Source organism: Neolamprologus brichardi, chromosome 13, assembly GCF_056152115.1.
Source record: "Neolamprologus brichardi isolate AB-2024 chromosome 13, ASM5615211v1, whole genome shotgun sequence".
In the NCBI taxonomy this organism is placed as follows: domain Eukaryota; kingdom Metazoa; phylum Chordata; class Actinopteri; order Cichliformes; family Cichlidae; genus Neolamprologus; species Neolamprologus brichardi.
In genome coordinates this window covers 29894127-29917441 of record NC_142116.1, presented here as the reverse complement: position 1 = coordinate 29917441, position 23315 = coordinate 29894127, and the positions used below count along the sequence as shown (strand labels likewise).

General features: G+C 41.5%; 1 protein-coding gene across 1 annotated transcript; it reads right to left on the bottom strand.

The window, feature by feature from the left end:
- Positions 1 to 2949: 2949 nt before the first annotated feature.
- Positions 2950 to 23108, bottom strand: LOC148100031 (uncharacterized). The gene is made up of 7 exons (XM_087850485.1): positions 22922 to 23108; positions 20946 to 21030; positions 18427 to 18492; positions 7755 to 8007; positions 4502 to 4530; positions 3574 to 3856; positions 2950 to 3068 (listed from the first exon to the last, which is right to left on the bottom strand). The coding sequence occupies exons 4-7, from the start codon at positions 7996 to 7998 to the stop codon at positions 2950 to 2952; spliced, it is 675 nt and encodes a 224-aa protein (XP_087706611.1). The 5' UTR covers positions 7999 to 8007; positions 18427 to 18492; positions 20946 to 21030; positions 22922 to 23108.
- Between the last annotated feature and the right edge of the window lie 207 nt (positions 23109 to 23315).

Sequence of the window (23315 nt, the reverse complement as noted above, 5' to 3'; positions counted from 1 at the left end):
TAGGAAACCTGGAGATTATATATTATATAGTTTAATTATTCATAATATCCACCAGTCTTCTTCTGCTTATGGTAAAAATGAAGATTTTATTTAATAGTTCAAATTACAAAACATTTTGAATGAAGCACCAAAATAAATTCTTAGTGAAGGAAGATTTTTCAATTTAAACTTAATTCACATTCAAATGTATAAAATAAGAAATCTTCACAAAAAGTATAGTTGTGATCATTTTGATATTTGTTAGGTGGAGGAAATCTGGTATTTTCAGTGATTGTTTTGCATGATATACAGCACATTTACATGAACATTTAGGGACATTTCTAGTTTGAAACTGAATGAGAGGCTCAGTGATCAGGAGAGGCACCACATACCATAAACATCTCACCAAATATAAGTGTAGAATAACGTTTTATAAAATCCTTGCACACTGACATTTCCAACAGAATCTATGCTCAGGTAGATTATTTGGTCTAAAGAGGTTTTTTCACCATTGTATGTTTTACTTTGCACTGAATTCATCGATTAGATGTTTCTCATTTTCCAAAAGGATTTTATAGAAGATATCGTTGCATCTTTCAGTATTTAGGTGACTGTAGAGTGTCCTCATCTTGTCCTGTGAGGTAGGCAGAGCCATAATGCTATTATAACTTTCCTGGCTGATAACATCACTGCCAAGAAGGTCGTGTCATGTAGTGTCATGGTTCTCAAGATCTGGAGAGGTCGTGGTGTGTGTATTTTTTGTCTTAGCCTCTCCCACCAGGGCGGAACTGGACCTTGATTCCCCGCCTCTGAACCCGCCCTGAACACGCACCTGTGGCTCATTCACACTGATCCTGGCAAACTACTTAAGATGGCAAGAGAGGCTGCTTCCTCACTGGATCATCACACTACCTAGCGTCAGTGTAGCCTAGCCCATGAAAGTGTTCCCTTTGATCTCCTGAGTTTCCTCCTGACATTGTTTTTTTCTCTGTGTACAGGCCTTCTAGACTCCCTGCCCGTCTTCCCTGCCGTCTGGATTTCTGTGGATGTGTGTGAGTGAGCGTGAGCTTTTTGGTGTGGACATTTGGAGTGAGTTACGGATCAAGTTGAAGAAGAGCGTGTGTGTGCCCCCGTCTTGGACCTTCCCTTCGGACCCCGCCCTACTCCCTGGAGCCCCGTGTTATCTGTTCCACTGTATATATGTATATATTCTCACTTGGTGTCACATTGCAAATAAACCCTCACCTTCTCTCTAAACTTCAGAGTCCTGCGAGTGAGTCCTCTGCCTACTAATCTGTGACAAGTAGTGTAAGTATGTTTTACACTCCTTAAGAAATTATAAAGGTAGTGCCACTTATACAATGATCTTCCGTCTGTTAAAGCATGAAATAAATAGGTCCTCACAAAACTGAAAGCACTAGTAGTACCTGCACAATTCACAATTAGTTTGTTATTGTGGAGCGTTCAGGTGTGAACACAACACAGTCTTAACATGACTCGCATGACTGGGCCCTTAAGAGATCTGTGCATAAACGAATGCCTACAGTGACTGCTTTACTGACTGGCCTGTCAAGTCCTGTTCATGCTTTTGTCTGGACTTCTGAGTGTCACCGTTTTCTTTCATACTGGCTGCTCCTTCAGTGCAGCAACATTGTAAAGAAGAGAGGATCAGAGTTCTTCCACAATGATGTGGGAGACCGGTAAAGTCAAGAAAACTATTATTTCAAATCATTGTTATTAAAGGTGGCTGTATGAGCTACTGAATTATGGGATGTACTTTGTTAAACCAGAGGCTGATACCAGTGCTCATGGTGCACACGCTGTACAGCTGCAAGAAGACAACCTGTGTGCACGTGTTAAGAAATTCAATGAACACCAAATTAATTATATCACTATTAAAAATGAATCTCTAGCATTGTTTCTGGAACGGCAGCATTTTGAGGTGTATGTCAGGTCCAGCTCTCCCACCGTTTATGGCATACACAGACCTGCTTGTTTTCCTATCCTACATGCATATTAGATAAATGCGCTTCATGCTGGTTAACACCTGCTTTGCATTATACTGAGCTGTAGTTTCCAGCTGAGACACTAAGACCTCCTTTAAATTAAAACTAAATTAAAACTCAAGAAGCGTGTTCTTATGCTGCGACGCTTTGGCCAAGATCTGGTCTTCCTCAGGCGAGAAGCACACGAAAATAGTGAGAGAAAAAAAGTGAAGTTGTGGCTGTTGAAGGACTCTCAATAGAGATGTGCACTGTCCGAAGGTTAGGAATAGGGGAATGAAACTCCTCCCTGCACGAGGAGGGCAGGAGTAGTCCACGGGCCATACCATGACCCTCCCCAAGACCCGTCACGTTGTCGCCACCCCGTACTTCCCATACAGCACCCCCGAGGTCCAAATGAAGGTAAGTACCGTCCTTTTCTGTTTCAGGTTCAGGTAAGTACCAAATTATGTTTAATTTTGCAGAATTTGTGTTTTATTTGTCCTGTTTTTTTTAGGTTTCTAACAGTTTTTTAATAAAATATGTCTTTACTCATTGAATTTAGTCTCTGTGTCGTTTTTAATTCCAATTTTTAGGCTTTTAAACTGTTTTTATCCATAAATTATCCAATTTTTAGGTTTTAGATTTATGATAGTCCAATTTTTAGGTTTGAATTTTTAGGCCAGTAAATCAATATGTAAATGAACATCAAAGGAAATCCCCCCTGAAAATAACAAACAAAAATAACAAACAAAAACACTTTAGTGCTGACGCATGGCTGTAGCTACGTTTCGGCTGGATTGTGCCTTCTTCAGGCTGTGCACATGCGTCGCTGGCCAAATTAAAATAAAATGTGTGCATGTCCGAAGGTTAGTGTTAGGATTACGGTTAAGTTTAGGGCTAGAACACATGGCTGGAACGTCGGTTACCACCAGGACCTTCAAGTGTTCCTGAGGGATGTCTCAGGCCGTGACAAGTTGTCAGTATGTTATGCGCTCAGGAAGAGAACAGTCTCAAAATTCAGTGAGAAGACAGCACAGTTAATATTGATGAACCTACCATCCAACTGAGAGCTGACAGCAGCTGCTCCCACTGAGGATCCTGCAGCTGTTAATAAATAACAAGGAAAGTTTTTAATTTCTTAACAAATGTATTGTTCTAACTTTTTAACTTTCATTATGCTAGCAAACTGAAACATTTTTCAGTCTTTCAATAAATTTATTGGGAAAACCAGGCTCCCAGTATACAAATTGGTGTCCATCACCACGAATGGTTTGCCACCTAAATGGATTCACTGCCAGGTGCAGGGAGGACAATGTTATTCCGGATTTCCTCAATTACCACTGCATAATACACCAACAAGCGTTATGCGCAAAATTGCTCCACATGAAAGAGAAATTGGATGCCAGTCGATACATTCACATGCTACCCTTTTTGGGAAGATGCAGAGGTTGATTCACTCGCATCAAAATTTTTAAACACTGTGTAGCTGTTGGCATGATGATATTGTTTCAATTCAATCTGACTCAAATCAAATCAAATCTGACTGTTTCTAATATGAACTGAAGCAGAAACACTTTTATGATTTTAACATGTTTTGTCTTTATCTTACTTTGAGCTTCTGAGCTGCTGTCTGTCAGTCTCTGAGCCAGATCAGTCCTCTTCATCTCCTTTAAGACCACCACGATCTTCTCCACTGACTGTTGGCCAAAAGTCCTCACCACCAAAAACACCACGTCCTGCACGTCGTGCAGGTGTGACATGAACAACAGACTCCTTGGGACCAGTGAGCCACCTTCTCTTTCCAGGATCTCGATGAAGTTCTTGAGCTCGCTGCCTCTCAGATCAGCCAGTGTCTCCAAAAGCAGCTCAATATGAGACTCCATCGTTTTCACCTGGTAAAAACAGAGGTCACATGACAGCGATGCACCATTCAAATGTCTGTTTGATTTTTAATCAACAGAAACATTTTAGTGTGCTAAAAATAAATTCATGTTTGAATCCAATTCTTTCTAAAAACCTGAAAAGATGACCTTTGACCTTCAGACATAACGCTGCGTCTTTTTAAGGTCATGACCGGTCGACCAGATGTAGAGCAGAAAATAACCTCCATGAACATCTGGTGCTCGGAGGGTACCTGCTTGGATTCGTTTTTTATTTCTTGGCTCATTTTTTCCTCTTTTTGAAGGATTTAATTTTCATGAACAGGTTTGTGACTCTGTTTCACTGCCTGACTGTAACTCTGTCAAAGACTGAGCTACAAAAACTGCAGTGAGTCTCCTGATTTTACAAACAGAGGGGAGCTTTAACTGCTCACATCTTTACTGATAAACAGAAAGACTTAAATTTAATCTGCTTTTAAAATGTAAATAAGGTTTAATATTTCTATACCAATCATGTACAAAACTCATGTGTACATGACATAGCTGCAGCTTGAATTTCATGTGTATGATTTCTGTTTAAGATGAAGATCATTTTCAGTCTTCATCTACTGAATCAAAGCTGAACTGTGTGAAGTCGACTGATGTGACGTTACTCACTCTCTGGCTCAGTGGAGGAAACTGTTTGTCTGAGGAGAAAAGAAAGAGAAAAGGTCAGATTAGAAACTGTTTGAATATCAGGCTTTATGAGGATTTAGAACACAAAAGATTTCACATCAAAGTGACACTTAAACCTCGTTAACTCATTAATAATGATTTTAGAGAGAGGCCTAACTTTGTGAATGAGAGCACACACAGGATACTCTGATCGCTGATCACTTTTATGTGTGTGTATATACACACACACACACACACATATATATAAATATACACTACATGTCTTTGAACGTGATGGGAGTCGACTCCAGACCGGGGCGTTTCTGTCCAATGAGGGTCCCAGGCTGCCTCTCCCATGCTAACCAACCGTAACTTGGAGTGAGAGAGATAAATATGAAGCCATACCAGCTGGGACGTCACCCAGGTGGCATAGTGGCTCTAGCAGTGTTCGACTACTCCGCCTAGGCTGCACTGTCGAGCGCAGATCCACTGAGCGCTCAACACAGACAGCATCGTCAGAAGGAAAGTTGATAAAATAAATTAAAAATGTTGTATTGTTCGATACATATGCGTACTGAACCGAAAGCAGGTTCAATATCGATATGAATATTGCTGCACCCCTACTATATTATTTTTATATATATATATATATATATGTGTGAGATTCTGGTGAAATGCACAGTGAACAAACAAGCTGATGAGTAAGATAACCTGCTGAGAATGACCTGCCGTAGCACTCCTTCCTACGCTGTGAGTGTAAAAGTGCTCCTACATTCTCATGCAGGGGGTGGGTGTCAAGGAGCGGCTGTGTGCTGGCAGGAGAGGACCCAGATGCAGACTCACAGAAACAAGACGTAACTCAAAAAATGGCTTTGTTTACAGACAGGGGAAATAAACAATACAAAACTAAACTGGGAAAAACACAACCATGAGTGACGACGCGACACAGATCTAAGGGAGACTCTGACATAAATGCACAGAAAGCTAACGAGGGACATAGGAGCACACAGGGAACACAGCTGACACTAATAGTAACAATGAGACAGGGAAAGAGCAAACACAACATGACGTACACTGACGAGAGACTGTCAAAGTAAAACAGGAAGTACACGACAGACACAGACTAGACACTGAACAGAGGGAACACTGAGTACAGGGACAAGAGCAACATGAGACACTACTGACTGGGAAACGAGAAGGCAAACACGAGGACAGAAGTAAACCTACACAGAACATGGGGGTACAGGGACCCAAATCTAAGCAGTAGAACTCTCAAACCAAGGAGAACAGAAGAGCTAGAAGTACAAACTGAAACCCAAAACATAATCATCCTAAGAAAACAAAAGTACAAAACTCAAAACACTGGCTCACCGACTCAGGACCGTGACAGTGGGAGCTGCTGTCCATGATGAATGTTAGGTTAGACAACATCCTCTCCTCAAAACATCCTCGATGGACTTCAGCGGACAGTCCTGGACAGAGCTGGCCCTTTGGACCAGAGATTAGAGAGATTTGACCTGCAAGGCTACTCAGGTTTCTTCATATCAGGGAAAGTAGGGCAGACACTTGCATGTCAAGGCAGTGAGGCTGGACCAGTCCCCTCACCTACATCGGCTTCAGAACCCTGCATTATCTACTGGATAAGACTCAGAGGATCAGCCAGACATGTCTAGATCTGTCCAGCAGCCTCCTCCTGGTAGGACATTCCCAGATAGACTTAAAGGAAACTCATTTCTGTTTGTATCCATAATCTCATTCTTTCAGTCACTCCTCAGAGCTTGTGACCATATGCATGGGCAGGAACATAGCTCCACCTACAAATCTAAAACATCAGGGCCCGCTCTCTCCTCACCAGGGCAGATCAGCAGAGCATCCACATCACTGCAAACACAGCACTAATCTATCTGTCAATCTCCTGCTCCACTCTCCCCTCTCCTGTGAACGACACCCTTAGATACTTAAACTCCTCCAAATGGGGGAACTCGTCCGTGACCTGGAGTGAGCACTCCACCCTTTACCAGCTGAGAACCATGGCCTAAAACTTGGAGGTGCTACTTTCACCCACTTGTTGCACATTCAGATTCAAACTGCCCCAGTGAGAGCTGGAGGTCATGACTCCATGAAGCGCTTTGTCTCTCCAAAGCGTGCTGCACATGCGTGTCTGTTACATGCTTCCTTGATATGGGTTGCGTGACCAGAGAACTCCAGCTCTCTCAGGTACAGTAGATGCAGCTACGTCTCCAACATTCTGATAACTTCTAGTCTGGAAAGTTCCCCATCCAGACGATGAAGGCAGTGATGGCATCTGAGTCTTTCTTCTTTATAAACACTGACAGATACTAGATACTGTGTGTTACTTTAATTTAGGACCAGCTGCAACTGAATAATAAGAATACAGTTAATAAGTCCCATTTATTAAAACTGTAAAGGTGGAATTGTTTGACTGGAGTCCTCTGAGACCTAAAAACATTTGTATTTTTAAAGAAGCACCCATCAAAGCAGAAATAGAAAATTGTGTGAAACATTAGCAACAAACTGACAAATTCATTAAAAATTAAAATGATAGAAAAAACACATCTGTGAGGTATGACAAAAATCTACCACAGACTTCAGTCAGTGTGATGAGGGTTAATAGTGACATAATTATAACCTGTAGAGCTGCTTGAAGACTTTCCAACCATGTTGAATGATGTTGGATGTTTTTGTTCTGATCAAAATTCTGTAACTGAGCTTGTGTAACAGTGTTTATGTTGTATGTGATTCCATAATAACCACAATGGATTTGTGATGTTTACTGGCTCAATGGCGCCCTCTCTCAGAGGCAGTGGATCACTGCACTGTGTGGGATCATTAGGTATCACCATGTGTGCGACCGCTATACAGAGCATGTGACCTCTGTAACTGTCTAACTGTTAATAAGAAGAGTTTCGGTGGTTTGTTGTAATTGTGAAGTCCTGAAACAGTCACATAATATCACTGCACACCGGCTAGAAGCTGCTATTATTTTGTAGTGTGCTGTGTTTGAGCCTCCTGTAATGAGCCAACCTGCCTGACCTGCACATATTCTGCTCTAATCCACGTTATAAAAAGCAGCACTAAAATATAAACGTCTTTGTTCATCATTCACTACACAACACAGAGTCAAGAGATTTTTCTATCAGTCAGCACCTGGTTTCTTATGAATGTGATAAACTATATGCAGTATTCTCACATATTTAAGTCTTTGTTCTCTTATTTGCATTTCATGAGGTGATACCTGATAATCTCTGCACCAGATCAGTCCTGTTCATCTTCATTAAAGCCTTTCTGGTCTCCTCCACACTCTCTCCTCTGTACGTCTCCTCCATCAGCTCCACTACATCCTGTGTGTTTGCTGTTTTCAGTCGGCCCCTTGGCTTGGATGATAGATCTTTCTCCAGTTCAATAAGTGACCTGAACTCAGCAAAGTCCTCTGGACTCAACTGGTTCAGTGTTTCAATGAGCAGCTTCTTAGTCATCATAGTTACCACCTGGAAAATGAAGAAATCATATTATACATGAAGGACAGCATGTCTGCTGTTTGTTCATTTGATGGATGGAAACTCACTGCTTTGTATTTCACTAATGACAACATTACTGACATGGACGTTTGTTACTTTTCATGAAAAACTGTGATTGGACGTGAACGTCAAACATCAGCTTGAAACTTGAATAAAATTGTGTAATAAAAACATGCAACCCACAGCAGCGTGTGAGTGTGTGAGTGTGAGTTTAGCTTGTTGGAAAGGCCCTCCACAACAGTCTCTTTTTCTTTTTTTCCTTTTATGTTTTCTTTTGTCCCGTTTGGATCTTTAGCATCAGAATTGTTGTCTTAAGGCCAAGAAAGATGCCAAGCGGATTTATTTTACCAAGTGGATCATCATGGCCTTGCCATATTGGTCCATTTGATTGACCTTTATTATAATTATGTATTTATTTTATTTTCGGTTGCTACAAACAGGACAGACATGACTGGGGGATAGGACAGGGAGAAAGAATGAAAGAAAGAGAGGGAGAGAAAGAAAACCAGAGAAGAGACGGTGAGAAAGGGGGGAAGAAAGAAAGAAAAACAAACAAAACACCTGGATCACCTGTATGGAGAAAAAAAAACAGAAGAAAAAGCAAACAAAAAAAGAGCAACATAATAAAAACAGCACCATCACAATAAACTAGCGAGCAGTAGATAACAGTAGATACTAAATATTAAACGCTATTGTGCAGCACGCAAGATAGACAGCGCACAATGTGCTTTGAGGCAGCAGCCAAGAAAGGTGTAGTCCGCGTCTGTGAACACCCGTGTGCACACCTGTGTGGATCAGCATGCTTGTATTCCAAAGGTTTCTCCATGTAACGATCTGCTTGGGAGTGTGGGGAGCCATAGCCCCGTCCCCCAGGGCATGAAGCAGGTATGGAGGAGATCCAATCCCCAGACATCGAGAGGCCCCAGAGTACAAGGACCCGAGGAGGACCACCAAAAGGGGGGAACCGTGCCACCCTCCTGGGAAGAGCTGAGTAGAGCCCCAAACGAGAGGTCACCCAGCAGCCAGAGGCCAGAGGGGGTTGCAGTGGCGTGCCCGCGGGCTCTGCCGGCAGCCAGCTGTGCCAGAGAGGACCGAGCTTCAGGCCCAGAGGCCAGAGGCCTGAGGGCACCCCACCCCCCGGAAGGGGCCAAGCCTGGCCACAGATCGATCTTACGTGCTGCACAATAATGTTTAACATTTAGTATTTACTGTTATATTCCCATAGATCATCATGATGTTGTTTATTCTATTGCTCTCGTCTTCTTCTGCTTGTTTTCTTTTGTCTTTCTCAACAGGTGATCCAGGTAAAAAATAAATAAATAAAAATTCTTTCTCTCCCTCTCTTTCTTTCATTCTTTCTCCCTGTCCTATCCCCCAGTCATGTCTGCCCCGTCTGTAACAACCAAAAATAAAATAAATACATAATTATAATAAAGGTCAATCAAATGGACAAATATGGCAAGGCCACGATGATCCAATTGGTAAAGTAAAGCATCTTTCTTGGCCTTCAGGCAACAATTCTGATGGGTAAAGATCCAAACGGGACAGGCAAAAAAAGAAAAAAGTCCTGGAGAAATTTGAGGTTGCAGATGTCACCCATCACTATACTGTACCCCAAAGTGTCCCGAAAACTCAAAAGCTCCGCGATTTAACATGGCCCAGGTGTGTAGTTGACACTGACCAAATATGAAGGTTATAGCAAGTTACTTCCCCAAAGTGAAAGCTTTAAACGTTAGCCCGATGCTTAACTAGCCAACTCAAGCTTTCTGATTGAAGGCTAAAAGCAGCGTTGTCACCAAGTAAACAGAATATTGATTATATTTTGGTGTATTGCTGCAGTTATTTCAAGTATTAACTTGGTGCTTTTGGCAACCTTAGGGGGAAATAATGGTAATATGACTGATCCATATGGACACAAAGAATATAGACATTTTTGTGCTACCGAAGTTCTGTGGCTTTCATTCAAAATCTGTTTATCGTTAAACAACTTGAAGATTATAATGGCTTCAAACTCACATTGAGGCCTGTGGGGCACTATCAGCCACTGAAACAGTAGACAAATGAATATTTCATACCTTAAGGCTGCCTGTTTATTTAAGGGAGATGAACAATACATTATAATTGTATATAATAATATCACAGATGATAGATTAAATAGGTTTTTGATAGATGCTTGTGCATTGTTAAAGTCTTATATGTTGAATTGATCTGAGTATGTCATCTGTTCAAAGCCTCTCCCAGTCAGTGCTGTTCTCTATGCCTGTCTTACTCTACATGATATTTTTTAACATCAGCATGCTAAAGGACTTGTTTGGAAGAGACTGCTATTTTATACGCTAAAATATGTTTTTCTTCTGGTTGGTGAAAACACTTTATTATCCTCTAATAGATTTTTTTAAATGCTTGGTGATGGTAGTACCCAAAACTAGCTGCATCAGGTACTTCCCTGTGTATTTGGAGAGGATCAGAAGTCCCAGGAATAAAAAAGCAACTAATTATTTATCTGCACAGCCGTACAAGTGGCTGACTGCTAGTTTGTTCCTCTGAGGCCGTGTCCTAGTCAGTGTGTCTCGCTAGATTTCTCTCTCTTCTGTTAATTGAACGTTTTTGTTTGTTTTGTGCAGTTCTGGTTAATAAGTGAAATTAATAAAAGCCGCAGAAATATTTTCATTGCATTTCTGTTTGTTCTGTACTTGCAAACTGTCAGTTCAGAAGAAAATGTAGCTGCTGTTTGCCAACAAACTCAGTTCCTTTGCCCGATAATTTACTTCAAAAAAATGCCTACATATATATTTATAAGCTGAGTTATTATATAGCTGAATAATTATATCTTTCAATTCATAACTAACAATGTTTTATTTTAAATTTGTGTCTTTTAGCTTCTTCTGCTTATTATTGTTATCCATCCATTTTCTTCTGCTTATCAAGGACTGGTTTACCCGGGCAGCAGCCTAAGCAGAGAAGCCCACATCTCCCTCTCCCCAGCCACCTCCTCCTCCACTTCTTCTGGGATAACACCAAGACATCCTCAGGCCAGCTGAGAGATATAGCCTCTCCAGAGAGTCCTAGGTCTGCCCTGGGCCTCTTTCTCCTTTTCTCATCAGCCTCTCTTCAACGTGTAGGAATAGCAGCTCTACTCTGAGGCCCTTTTGAGTAACTGAACTCCTCAGCCTGTCTTTAAGGGAGAGGCAACACCCTTAGAGAAAGCTCGTGTTTTTCATCTGTCAGTCCTCTGCTCACCTGTCCCCAAACTCGTAAACAAGAGAAGATTAAAGTCCTCCGCTTGATGCTGCAAGTCATTGTTTTTTATTGTCTTTTTCTTAATATATTCAGATAATCCTAAAAATATATGTACAACAGTTTGTTTATGCAGTCAGCATTTGTATATATACAGCAGTATTCTCAAACAAGCAACAGTGAACGCACCTGTGTGAGGCAAATTCCACAATCACAGTTCAATCAGTCCCCCCACCCTGACACTTTTTTCCAATTTAAGTGAGGAAATGGAATTAAATCTGGACACATCTTTATCTTTTTTGGACATATCAACATATCTTTTTAAGGTTAAGAGAATATGGTCATCAGATTGGAGAAGCTGAACAATCAGAGCTGTGATAATGATATTTAAGGATATTTAAGGTGTGTTGACTGGTTCATAACGTCAGCTCATGTGAGAAAACATCCCATGCTAAAAGTTGCCGCTAGCTGCTGGTTGATGGTGAATTTATTGTGTGTTTCCACAGTCTGTACAATCTCTGTCTCTCTTCCACAGCATGTCTTTTATCCTGTCTTCCTTCTCTCACCCCAACCGGTCGCAGCAGATGGCCGCCCCTCCCTGAGCCTGGTTCTGCCGGAGGTTTCTTCCTGTTAAAAGGGAGTTTTTCCTTCCCACTGTCGCCAAAGTGCTTGCTCATAGGGGGTCATATGATTGTTGGGCTTTTCTCTGTATCTATGAAGCGCCTTGAGGCGACATTTGTTGTGATTTGGCGCTATATAAATAAAATTGAATTGAATTGAATTGAATTGAAGAGTAGCAGAGCTGGAGATGAGGCAGGAGGAAAAGTTGACTCAATTCAATTTCAGTTTATTTTAATAGCGTTAATCTCAACAACAGTCACCTCAAGACACTTTATACTGCAAGGTGGAGGCCCTATTGTAATACAGAGAAAACGAAATGATCAAAACAAGCCCTTTTGAGCGAGCACTTGGTGACTGTGGGAAGGAAAAACACCATTTTAACTGGAAGAAACTTCCAGTAGAAGCAGGTATAGGGAGGGGCAGCCTCTGAGGACTGGTTGGGGTTGAGGGGAGGGAGAAAGGACAAAGGACACGCTGTGGAAGAGAGCCACTCTATGAGCTGTTCATTCAGTTTGTGGTTTAGCTTGACTCCATGACGTTTCTGAACTAATGCTTTGCTCAATTAATGTTGCAATGAATTATGGGTGGATTTTACTGATATTCTATCTTTATGTTGTCACCAAACAGATCTACAGATTTAGGATTAGCTACAGGCTCCTCTACCCCTGCTAGCCCTTCTGTCCTGCCCAGGATGGCGCCCCTGGTGCCCCCTCATAAGGTCCAGCAGTCCTACTGTCCATCCAACAGCTCCTTCTCCCCTCTTACAGCCCCTATGGGAGCTCCATCTGTGGTGGCTACAGGCCTTACAGCTACAGCTACGGTGGCGGCTACAGCCTGGGAGGATACAGACACACACCTCACCTTGAGGACGTCCCCCCAGCAGGTTTGTGCAGCAGGCTGAAGAGATGGAACAGCAAGCACTCACATATTCATATGAGTACATTTAGTTGTTTTGAGAGGTGTACTCAACACAGGACAGTGGCTGCAGGTGCTAATTGTTTTGAGTTCAAAGTAATTAAGGCTGCTGTTGCAAAGTTTGATCATAGAATCTGAAGCTGGTAATGTTCAGGGCTGCAGTACACGTGTAAAGATGAGTCTGCTTGTATGGCATCATATGTGCCTTTGTGTAACTCAGTGGCAAATAAATTGGGTACCATAGCTCCATATGCCATTAGTTACTTTACAAGTGTAACGATAAGCAGAAGGACTTTTTTTTTGGTTAAGACCAGTTAAAATGATGAATGTCTTTCATTCAGTTTCCTTGCTTGGTTTAGAGTACTAACTGGGCGAGCGAGGAGGACGACCACGTGGTGGCCAGAGGAGAATATGACTTTACAGCTGCTTCTCAGGAGGAGCTTTCTATGCAAGCTGGAGAGATGCTCAACCTCGCTCCTAAAGGTGATGAGCTTTTTACTGGCTGCGGGACATTTGATTCTGAGTGCTTTGACCCAAAACCTTCTATTTTTGTTTTCCTTATCTTAGAAATAACAGATGAGGGCTCTTCTTTTGTGTGTGCGTGCCCCATGTTTACAACTATCTCCCTCGTGTTTAGAGCTCCAGCCCCGTGTGCGTGGCTGGCTCCTGGCCAGCGTGGACGGTGAGACCACCGGCTCGTCCCAGCAAACTACGTTAAGATCCTCAGCAAGAGAAGAGACCACCGGGCCACAGATGTGGAGAGGCTCGTTCAGGCCCAGCAGGCGAACACGCAGGCACCCCAAACAACCTCAGCTGCACAAATCTGTGTCTCTCCTGCAGCCCATAAACGTACAGCATCTACCCGCATCATGTACAGTACATGAATGACCCGTCTCGTCAGATTCATTAGGCTCAGCTGTGTCCCCCTCCTGTGTGCAGTTTCCTCGTTTCCCTCTGTGTGTATTTATAGTAGTGATGGCCAAACAAAGCTTTCTGAAGCTTGTGTTGAAAAACGATTCATTACTGGAAGCTTTTTAACACAGTCCTCTGTGGTGACATCTGCTGGTCAAAAATATGAAGAGCAGCTTGAATCTACAAAAAAACTGAACTGCTTCATTATGATTGCCCACTCTGCAGAGTGGAATTCACAATGTTGTGAATTCCACTCTGCAGATGATGTTCATGTGTGCCCAAGTGTATGATGTGGCTCTTTGCGGTGACACAGTAAAAAATGTGGCTGTTTGTCTGTGACTGGTTGGCTGCCCCAGTCCTGGCCCTTCATGTATTTCAGTAATGTCTTTTTCTCCCGTCTCCTCCTCTCGTTTACATGTTTTGCCCTTGTGACCCATTCCTTCTGTCACGTGTGTTTTCCCCCCAGCCATCATGTTCTGTTTGTGCTTAGTTATGTCCATGTCTCATCTCTAGTCCTCTTTTCCCTCTGTATGTATTTACAGTGTACGTGTTCCTCATCGGTTCGTCATGCTAAGTCTGCGTGTCTTATTCCGTCATGTGTCATGTATTACTCCAAATCTCACTGACTTTAACTGATAATAACTGTTTGCTGAGTGTTATGTCTAAAAAGTATTGTACAATCGCCTCTAGTAGAGGATCGGGTTTGTTTTCCACTGATAATGGATTTTAACATGACTGAACAATGATTGTGGAGCACGTCCATGTAGGATCTTATAAATACAACGAGCAAACGTAAATGTTTTAAAATGTTCAAAACTAAATATATTATATTTCTGAAGTATGACGGAAGGAAAAAGTTTCATATATTAAAAAAATCCAATTTCATATGATCAAATTTATGTCAAAAAGTTCATATTTATTCCTCCTATGTCATGTGTGAGTACTGTACTGTAAATGTCATATATATCAGATGATACTGATAACCTAATGCTAATAACTATGCAGAGGTCTCTAGGCCTCGACTTTTATGGAGCATGTGAAGTTTGGGGCAGAGTGGACAAAGAAAAGTTTCTCAGCAGGTTCAACAGGTTGCTACAACACAGGCCGATGAAGTATTGCACTCACTCATCCAAACTGGCAAACATGTAACATACACCCTAAGACTGATCCTGCTTTTTACTCCTTTGCTATGATTTAATTTGATATTATGTAGCCTTGGAGACAGTTTGCATAGATTAGAATGTTAGATTCCTGTGATGTCATCAATGCCCGATGTTTTGTTTTAATGTCTTGTGATAGTTCTAAGTGCAGACAAAGTCAGAGTTCAAGTGAGTTTAGTCCAATTTTGATCCAGTTTCTGACATGTGGTCAAAATCTTGGCCGACCTTTACCACACCACGTGCTGTGGGTGTGCGTAAATATCTAGGTGAGTAAAGTCTCCTTTCCCTTTTAAATTCATCTTAATTTGGGGCTTTTAGGTGTTTTGATTCAGTAGTAACCAAGTGATCTTTGTACAAACTGCAGACCGCCACACTGATCCCTGGTTCCTCAGGATAGAGGACAGGACGTCAGATGGGGGAATCAAGAGCTCCAAACGGAAAGATTGTGCCATCTATGTATGTATGTACTCAACTTGAAGTCCTGGAACAAGACAGCTTGATATCGTATATGCATTCAGATTGATGTCATATAGGCATACTGTATGATGTCATCCTGTGTCCTCTGACGACCTGTTTGCTGCTGCCACTGAAAGGCAGTGTTAGAGGGGACATGGGCATTTACACACAAGTAATCACAAGTTATCAGTAGTTCTTTCCACCTTTTTACCCACAGCTACATCCACTTCTGTCCGGCCTAGGCTGCTCACTACGGCTGGGTATCATCACTGATTTCTGTAATCCATTTGATTCCAATTCACGAGGTCCTGATTCCATTCAATTTGATTTTGCCTCAGACAGTCAGAAATATTATAATTCTGATGATTTATCAGTACTGATACATGTGAGACTTCATCAGAGATGTGAGCATCACAGCAGATGCCTTTGTGTCAAAGTAACTGAGGATAAAACAGCAGATAACCTTAAAAATATTCTGCAATTTTGCATAATTTTAAGAAGTTTAAATTTCTTCAGTATTGAACAGCAGAAATTAGGCTTTCTTGTCCGAGGTCATTTAAGTGAAAAAAGAAAAAAGACAGCGCTGTAAACAACGGTAGACTGGTGGGTAATAAGCAAATGAATAATGCAGAAAAAAGAGATTTGAGACGGGAAACTGTTCCTGAAGTACACAGAGAGAGAGAGCTGTGCAGGAAGTGTGATTTTTATCGTGCAAAAGTCAGAGGGAATTCATGACGACATTGATCAAATGTTTAGCGTAGTTTGCCGCTTTTTTTGCTGCTGGCTCGGTGAATTTTGGTTGGAGAGAGACAAAACCTGCAGCTCAGAATCAGCGCAAAAAAGACGTAAACACAGAGCGGACCTGACGCATCAGAATCACTAAGCTCCGACAGTGTATCCGTGTACGGGCCGTCGGGTGAGAAAGCCGAGAAAAACAAAGCTGATTCTGTATTTTGCGGCAAAATTATCCACACCCACCACCGCACTATGAATTGTGGGATATATGGGACCACGAAGCGTGCACCGGAACACGCTTGATATTTGGGGAAATCGACGGCGCATTTGGAGTACGCATTTGAAGTACACTTCGAATTGGGACAGCCGTCGTCGCGTGGCGGTGATGTAATCGCACTTAAAATGCGTACTTCAAGCGTGCAGACCCTGAATTGGGACACAGCAACTCAGTGATTCCCTCCTGGCTCACAGCTTCTTCTTCTTCTTGGTTGGCAACCAATGTTAAGGCGCATTACCGCCCCCTGGCTCACAGCTCAGTGGACATTTAGATGAGAAAATATATATTTGACACATTTAAGGAAAATACTAATAAAATAAAAATAAACAAAATAAATGTTTGTAACATGGTAGACTAATGTGCCTGTGTTAATTCAGCTCCATATTATTGTGTGAAGTTGCACTGGGTTGGGAGTGGTTTTGTGTGTGTCACATTTTTGGTGAGCCAATGGCTGGAATGGGGTTGGACTAATTAGAGGCAGGTGTACTTGATTGCACTGATACACTGGTCTACTTATAGCCCACACTGCAAACACTGCTGTGTTGTTTTGTCTCTCTGTGCAGGTATGTAATGTGATGAAATCTGATATGTTTGGGATGGATGGGTTTTGCGCTATGAATTTTATACTGAAGGTGTAGTTTTTGTCTCTCTGTGCAGGCCAGGGCCTATTATATGCCACAGCCTAAAGGCAGCAGAGTTGCAGAGGCTGGAGTGACCACTGGCTATATGCTTTCAGGGTGGTGGGTCTCCAAGGACAACTTCTAACCCTGTTAAAGGCAACACGGGAGTGCAACTGGCCGTGTGGCATAGCTGGCTCTGGCCTTGGGACTGTGTGTTTTTATTTGATTCATAAATGGGACACTGGACTGTTTTATCTTTTCTCTTGATATTTTTTGTCAATAAATTATCTTTTAGAATTTTATTGACTGTCATCTTTTTGCCCATGACTGAGACAGTTGGTCAGACCTAAAATCTTTCTTTGGGTGTGTTACATGTTTATTAAGCAATTTTGATAGGAAATTGCTTAATTTTAGAAAGGTTTTTGCTCTATAAAATAGTTGTTTTCTTTTAGAATCATTCATCTTAGCAGTGGGATTTACAAGAAAAGAGAAACAAATAAAGTTTGAGTGCAAAATGTACATTTTGCACTCTCTGGTCAACTGACTCAGTGAATCAAATGACTCAAAAAAACCCGATTCACTTTGGTGAGTGACTCATTAAAACTCGATTCAGTAAAAAGAATCAAATTTACCATCACTATCATGTTGGACATCCTTGTTGAACATTCTTTGGATCCTTGTTTTAAACTGGTTAGCAGGGGAAAGTTTATTTAATTAACTGATGGATTAGACTTGACTAAGAGAAAAGTTGGAGTTGGAAATTCATGAATAAAAAAAATTCCCACAAATCTAAAGCTCGTGTAGATTCTGATGTTTTTAACGAACACCTTTTATTGCTTGTAATGCACAGACACACCAACAGAGGGCAGTAATATCCCTTCAACAACTCCTTCTTGTGCAGCTTGGCTCAAAGCAATATACTCAGCCTCTGCAGTTGAAAGTGCAACTGTTGCTTGTTTCTTGCTAAGCCAACTGACTGCACCTCCTGCAAGTAGAATGATGTTTCCAGTTGTAGAACGTCAATCGTCCTGATCACCTGCCCAATCAGCATCTGAATACCCAACCAAGGTTCCTGTTTCTGTCCTTTGATATTTGAGCCCCAGGTTTAGAGTTCTTTTCAAATATCTCTGGATTCTTTTCACAGCTGTCAGGTGTGTAGTGTTTGCATTGAACCTTGACACCACACTCACTGCTTGTGCAATATCTGGTCGTGTGGCCATGGCAGCATACAATAAACTTCCAACCATTGACTGATACATGCATGGGTTTACAGGTTGACTGACATCATCACTCTTTCTTAATTTGACATTTGTGTCAGCTGGAGTTGCTACTGGATTGGCACTGTCCATTCCATACTTTTGTAGTATGTTTTCAATATACTGTCTCTGATGAAGCACAACATGGTTTTTGTCCCTGTCTTGGATCACTGAGATGCCCAGAATGTAGGTTAGCTCACCCATGTCCTTCATTTTGTAGTGTTTCTTCAGAGTGTCCTTTAAGTTCTTCATGCTCTCTGCTGATTCTGTAATCAAAATCAGATCATCAACATACACAGCCAATATTTCCAACTCCTGACCTGTTCTAACAAACACACACTGATCTGAAGTACTCTGTGTACAACCAATACTTTTCATGAACTCTGTAAAAGCTTTGCTCCAGCAACGTGGAGACTGCTTCAGTCCATATATTGACTCGTTTAGTTTGCACACTAGATGTTCCTGTCCAGGTTTGATGTAACCCTCTGGCTGCTCCATGTAGATTTCCTCTTCCAGGTGTCCATTCAAGAATGCAGTCACAACATCCATTTGATGCACATTTAGATTGTTTTGCACAGCAAATGATAACAATGTACGAATTGAACCAAATCGTACAACTGGAGAGAATGTTTCATCATAGTCTGCACCATAAATCTGTGAATAGCCTTTGGCAACAAGTCTGCACTTGTATCTTTCCACTTGTCCATCACTGTGATGCTTAACTTTAAAGACCCATTTTGATCCAACTGCTTTGCGATCCTTTGGTAGATCCACTAAATCCCATGTGCCATTTTCGAGCACTGACTCATATTCCAAATCAGCTGCTTCTTTCCACTCCTTTGTATTTGGACTTGACATAGCCTCTTCCAGTGTATTTGGTTCTGTGACACAACAGATGTTTGCATAATGATCAACTGTAGCTGCATCAGCAAACTCCTCAAATCCATATCTCTTTGGAGGTCTTCTGATCCGCTACTCTCCTTTTGCAGCCTCACTGGCGACAGTCTCCTCAGTACTTGTTTGTCTTTCACCCGTGTGTAGTGTCACCTCATTCCCCAAACCGAGATCTTTTTCACTTTGTTTGCATTTAAACTCTGTTTCAATGAAGACCACATCTCGTCGAATCAGTATTTTTCCTTTTTCCTCATCCCACAGTCGGTAGCCTTTTGCATTGGTTGCATATCCCAGGAAACTAACTTTCACTGCCTTTTTGTCCAGCTTCTTTCTCTCTGTGTCTGGAACATGAGCATAAGCAACACAACCAAATACTTTCATATGGCTAATGTCTGTTTTTTTTTTTCATACCATCTCTGATAGGGTGTTTCGTTCTTTAAAGCAGATGTTGGGAGCCTATTCTGTATGTAAGCTGTAGTAGCAACAGCTTCTGCCCAGAATGTGTTTGGCAACTTTGCATGTGACAGCATGCTTCTAGCTGATTCCACTAGAGTTCTGTTTTTCTCTCTGCAACACCATTTTGCTGTGGTGTGTGTGGTACAGTCATTTCATGATGGATGCCTTGAGCTTTCAAATATTCTTGAAACTCTTTAGATGTGTATTCCCCACCATTGTCAGTTCTGAGTCTTATTACTCCCTGTCCACATTCATTTGAGAAGATTCTTTCAAACTCTCTGAACTTGCTCAGGACTTCCGTTTTTTTCTCTTATGAAATACACTTTACAACATCTGGAGTAGTCATCAATGAATGTTACAAGGTACTTTTTTCCTCCTAGTGACTCAGTTTGAAAAGGACCACAAACGTCACTATGCACTAATTGCAACTTGCGTTTTGTTCGTATTTCTCCCACTGATTTGTAAGGTTTTCTTGATAATTTGCCCTCAACACAAGCTTCACAAAAAATGTCCTCCTTTTACCAAGTTTTTGACTTTTTTCAGATTTGTAGTGTGACCTAGGTGCTGATGCCACATACTTGCTGGAACTGAAGCAGTTGACGCTCCATGACAAGTTGTGCAGTTTCCCTCAATATCCAGCTGATACAATCCGTCACATCTTTGTGTTCCCATTCCATGGAGAGCTCCATTCTTTTCTCTTATGTAGCAGTGAGTCCTTTTGAACTTCACTGTGTTTCCCTTCTTTTCAGCAGCTCCCACTGAGAAAAGGTTCATTCATAATTTGGGAACATACAGCACATCATACATTGTGACATCTTTTCCATCACTAACTCTTAATGACATTTTCATTGTTCATTCATTTTCACTACTCTGCCATCGCCGAGTTTCACTGTTTGTGGTTCTGAAAACTCTTGGTAGTTCTGTAGAGCTTCTTTATTCCATGTCATGTGTTTTGACGCTCCTGAATCAATTAACCATTCTTCTTGTTGTGCATCACTTTTACATGACTCATTTACAACAAAAGCTCCCTCAAATGTGTCCTTTTTGACCTTATACACCACACTTTTAGCCTTGTGGGCCTTGTATTTCTTTTTAATGCTTGGACAACCACGCTTGATATGTCCTTCCTTCCCACATTTGTAACATCTCCATGAGTCGGAGCTGTTTGCGCCCACTGTTTTTGATCCACTCTGTTCATTTCTATGCATCTGAGATGACATCACTGATCAGGGCCGTGCAGAGAGGTTTAAAGGGGCGGGTGCTCAAAGTTAAAAAGGGGCACATTGAACCAGGCTGAATAACAACAACACACATTCATCAAGAATCTAATATGGGCAACAAGGCAAAGCAAACATAGCCGATGTTTTACCTGATGGGTACAATGTTGCTGTTGAGGGGTTGCTGCTGCTCCTGCTGCTGATAGTGCTGGAGGGCAGGGCTGTGCTGATCTGAGACTGTAGACAGTAAAAAGTCCATAGGAGAGATGGTAGCTGATTAAACAAGTGTAATGAGATAATAACAAAATGTAAAGATTGGTGACAGCGCTTGGAACCATAAGGCAACAAAAAACTGTGAGAAATAAACTCGGCTCTGCCTGTGAATCACTCTTTGCTTCTCTTCTTCCTTCCATCCCATCATTTCATACATATCTCTCCACTTGCTGTCTATCTGAGAACAAGGCACAACTTGCTATTGCAATAAACTATAATCTAATTATCCACACCTAACAACTCTTGCACTTAATCTATAATAAAATGATGACAGGAAAATGTTATAGCACTGCCTTTAGTAGCCTCACACAGCTCCTACTGTTTCCTCCTCATGTCCTTACCAGGCATGTCTGCACAATGTTATATCATGAGTAATAATTAAAAAAAAAAAACATCTAAATAAAACAAACACATGCACGCACACACAGTGACATTTTAGACCTTCTTCAGAATACTGTATATACTATGGTGCTGATCCAGAATCCTTACATTATTATTTATTACTAGAGCTACAATAATAAAGCAATGAGGAGGGGGAAGTAATAAATATGAAATAATGTATTTATGATGATTCCATTTGTTTCACTATCCACTCTGTGCAGGGGCAAAGCTTATTACATTTTTAAACTGTAGAGATACAATCATTTTACTGCAGTAAAATCCAAATTTTGTCTTATTTAAAATATAAATCTAATATAATCTGCTTCTTAATGTATGTTCTTTAAAATACAGCGTGTGTTTTTTAATATATTATAATTATAATAATGCATAATTATGTGGACATGCATATTAGATCGTTTTTTAGTGAAATATAATCCCTCCAGAAAGGCAGAAAAAGCCCGGAAACTTACTTTAAAACTAAATATGTTCCCTAAAATGGTGACAGAGCTACAGACTCATGACAGCCAGGTAGCCAGCAGCTATGACCAGCACTACTTGTGCAGTTAATAAAAGGACAGGTACTGTTCGTCGCGCTGTTGCACACACAGCACGCTCGTTTGTTTCAACTTACCAACGTGTACGTAATAAGCGAATACTGTGTGCTATACACTACAGTGTACGCTGTACACCTACTTACTGGTTTTGTCGCATCAGTCTGTGTCTCTGAGTTAACTTGTGTTTCTCCTACAGCTCCGGACCGCAAAAAATGCGCGTGCTCTTTGTGAGCTCGATCCCGGCTCGTAACCAGCGCGTTCTGCCGTCAAGGGCGATCATTGGTTAAATGTGATCATGTGACTGATGCAAGCCAGATCCTTTTGTTTAGCAAAACTGTGATTAATAGTTAAATATTATTGTTGAGGGGCACAGACAGGACTCCGCACACACACACACACTAAAAAATAATAATAATAATAGTTTTTTTAAAAAGTTGCCTCAACAAAAGGGCACTTTGGGCACCCATCAGGAAAGGGGCGGGTGCTCAAGCCCCTCTAGCCCCCCCCTCTGCACGTGCCTGTCACTGATACACTACTGGACACAGTGGTGTTGTCAGTAAGCACTCGCTTTTGTTCCTCATTTATCAAGGCTTGTTGAACAAACTGTAATGTCAGACTGTCCATCTTTGTCTCCAAAGCAGTAACAACAGTTGCATAGCTGGGTGGCAAACTACCTAGAAAGGTGACAATTTGATCTTCCTCTTCAATTACAGAACCTATTGCCCCTACCTGAACAGTAAGTTCCTTCATCCTTTTTAAATGATCATTGAGATGTTCTCCTTCCTTCATTTCACACCGGAAGTACTTCTTCAGAAATAGCTTGTTAGCAACAGTATCTCTTTCAAACTGTGCTTTTAGCATCTCCCATGCTTCTTTGGGGCTCTTACAGTTTGTTATCAAGTACAATTGGGTGTACTTACATTCAGTACCAGCACTGAAAAAGCCTTTTCCTTCTTCCGTTCAAATTCAGCTCGTGCTTGGGCATTAGCATCCGCAGCTAACTGCTCCGTCTCCTGTACCATACCCCACAGTCCTTTTGCCTTCAACAGGTGCTCCAGTTGAAATTTCCATGTTGCCCAATTCTCTGGTCCGCTCAGCGTGTCAATAAACAGTCTATCTTCCATTGTGAATCCCAAAAGAAAACGTGTTAGCAGCTTCCCTTGGCGACCTCTGGGCCCATAACCTGATGTTTTTAACGAACACCTTTTATTGCTTGTAATGCACAGATACACCAACAGAGGGCAGTAATATTCCTTCAACATACATTGTAAAATTACTATTACAACAGATCCATCCTGCAGCCCAGGTTCATAA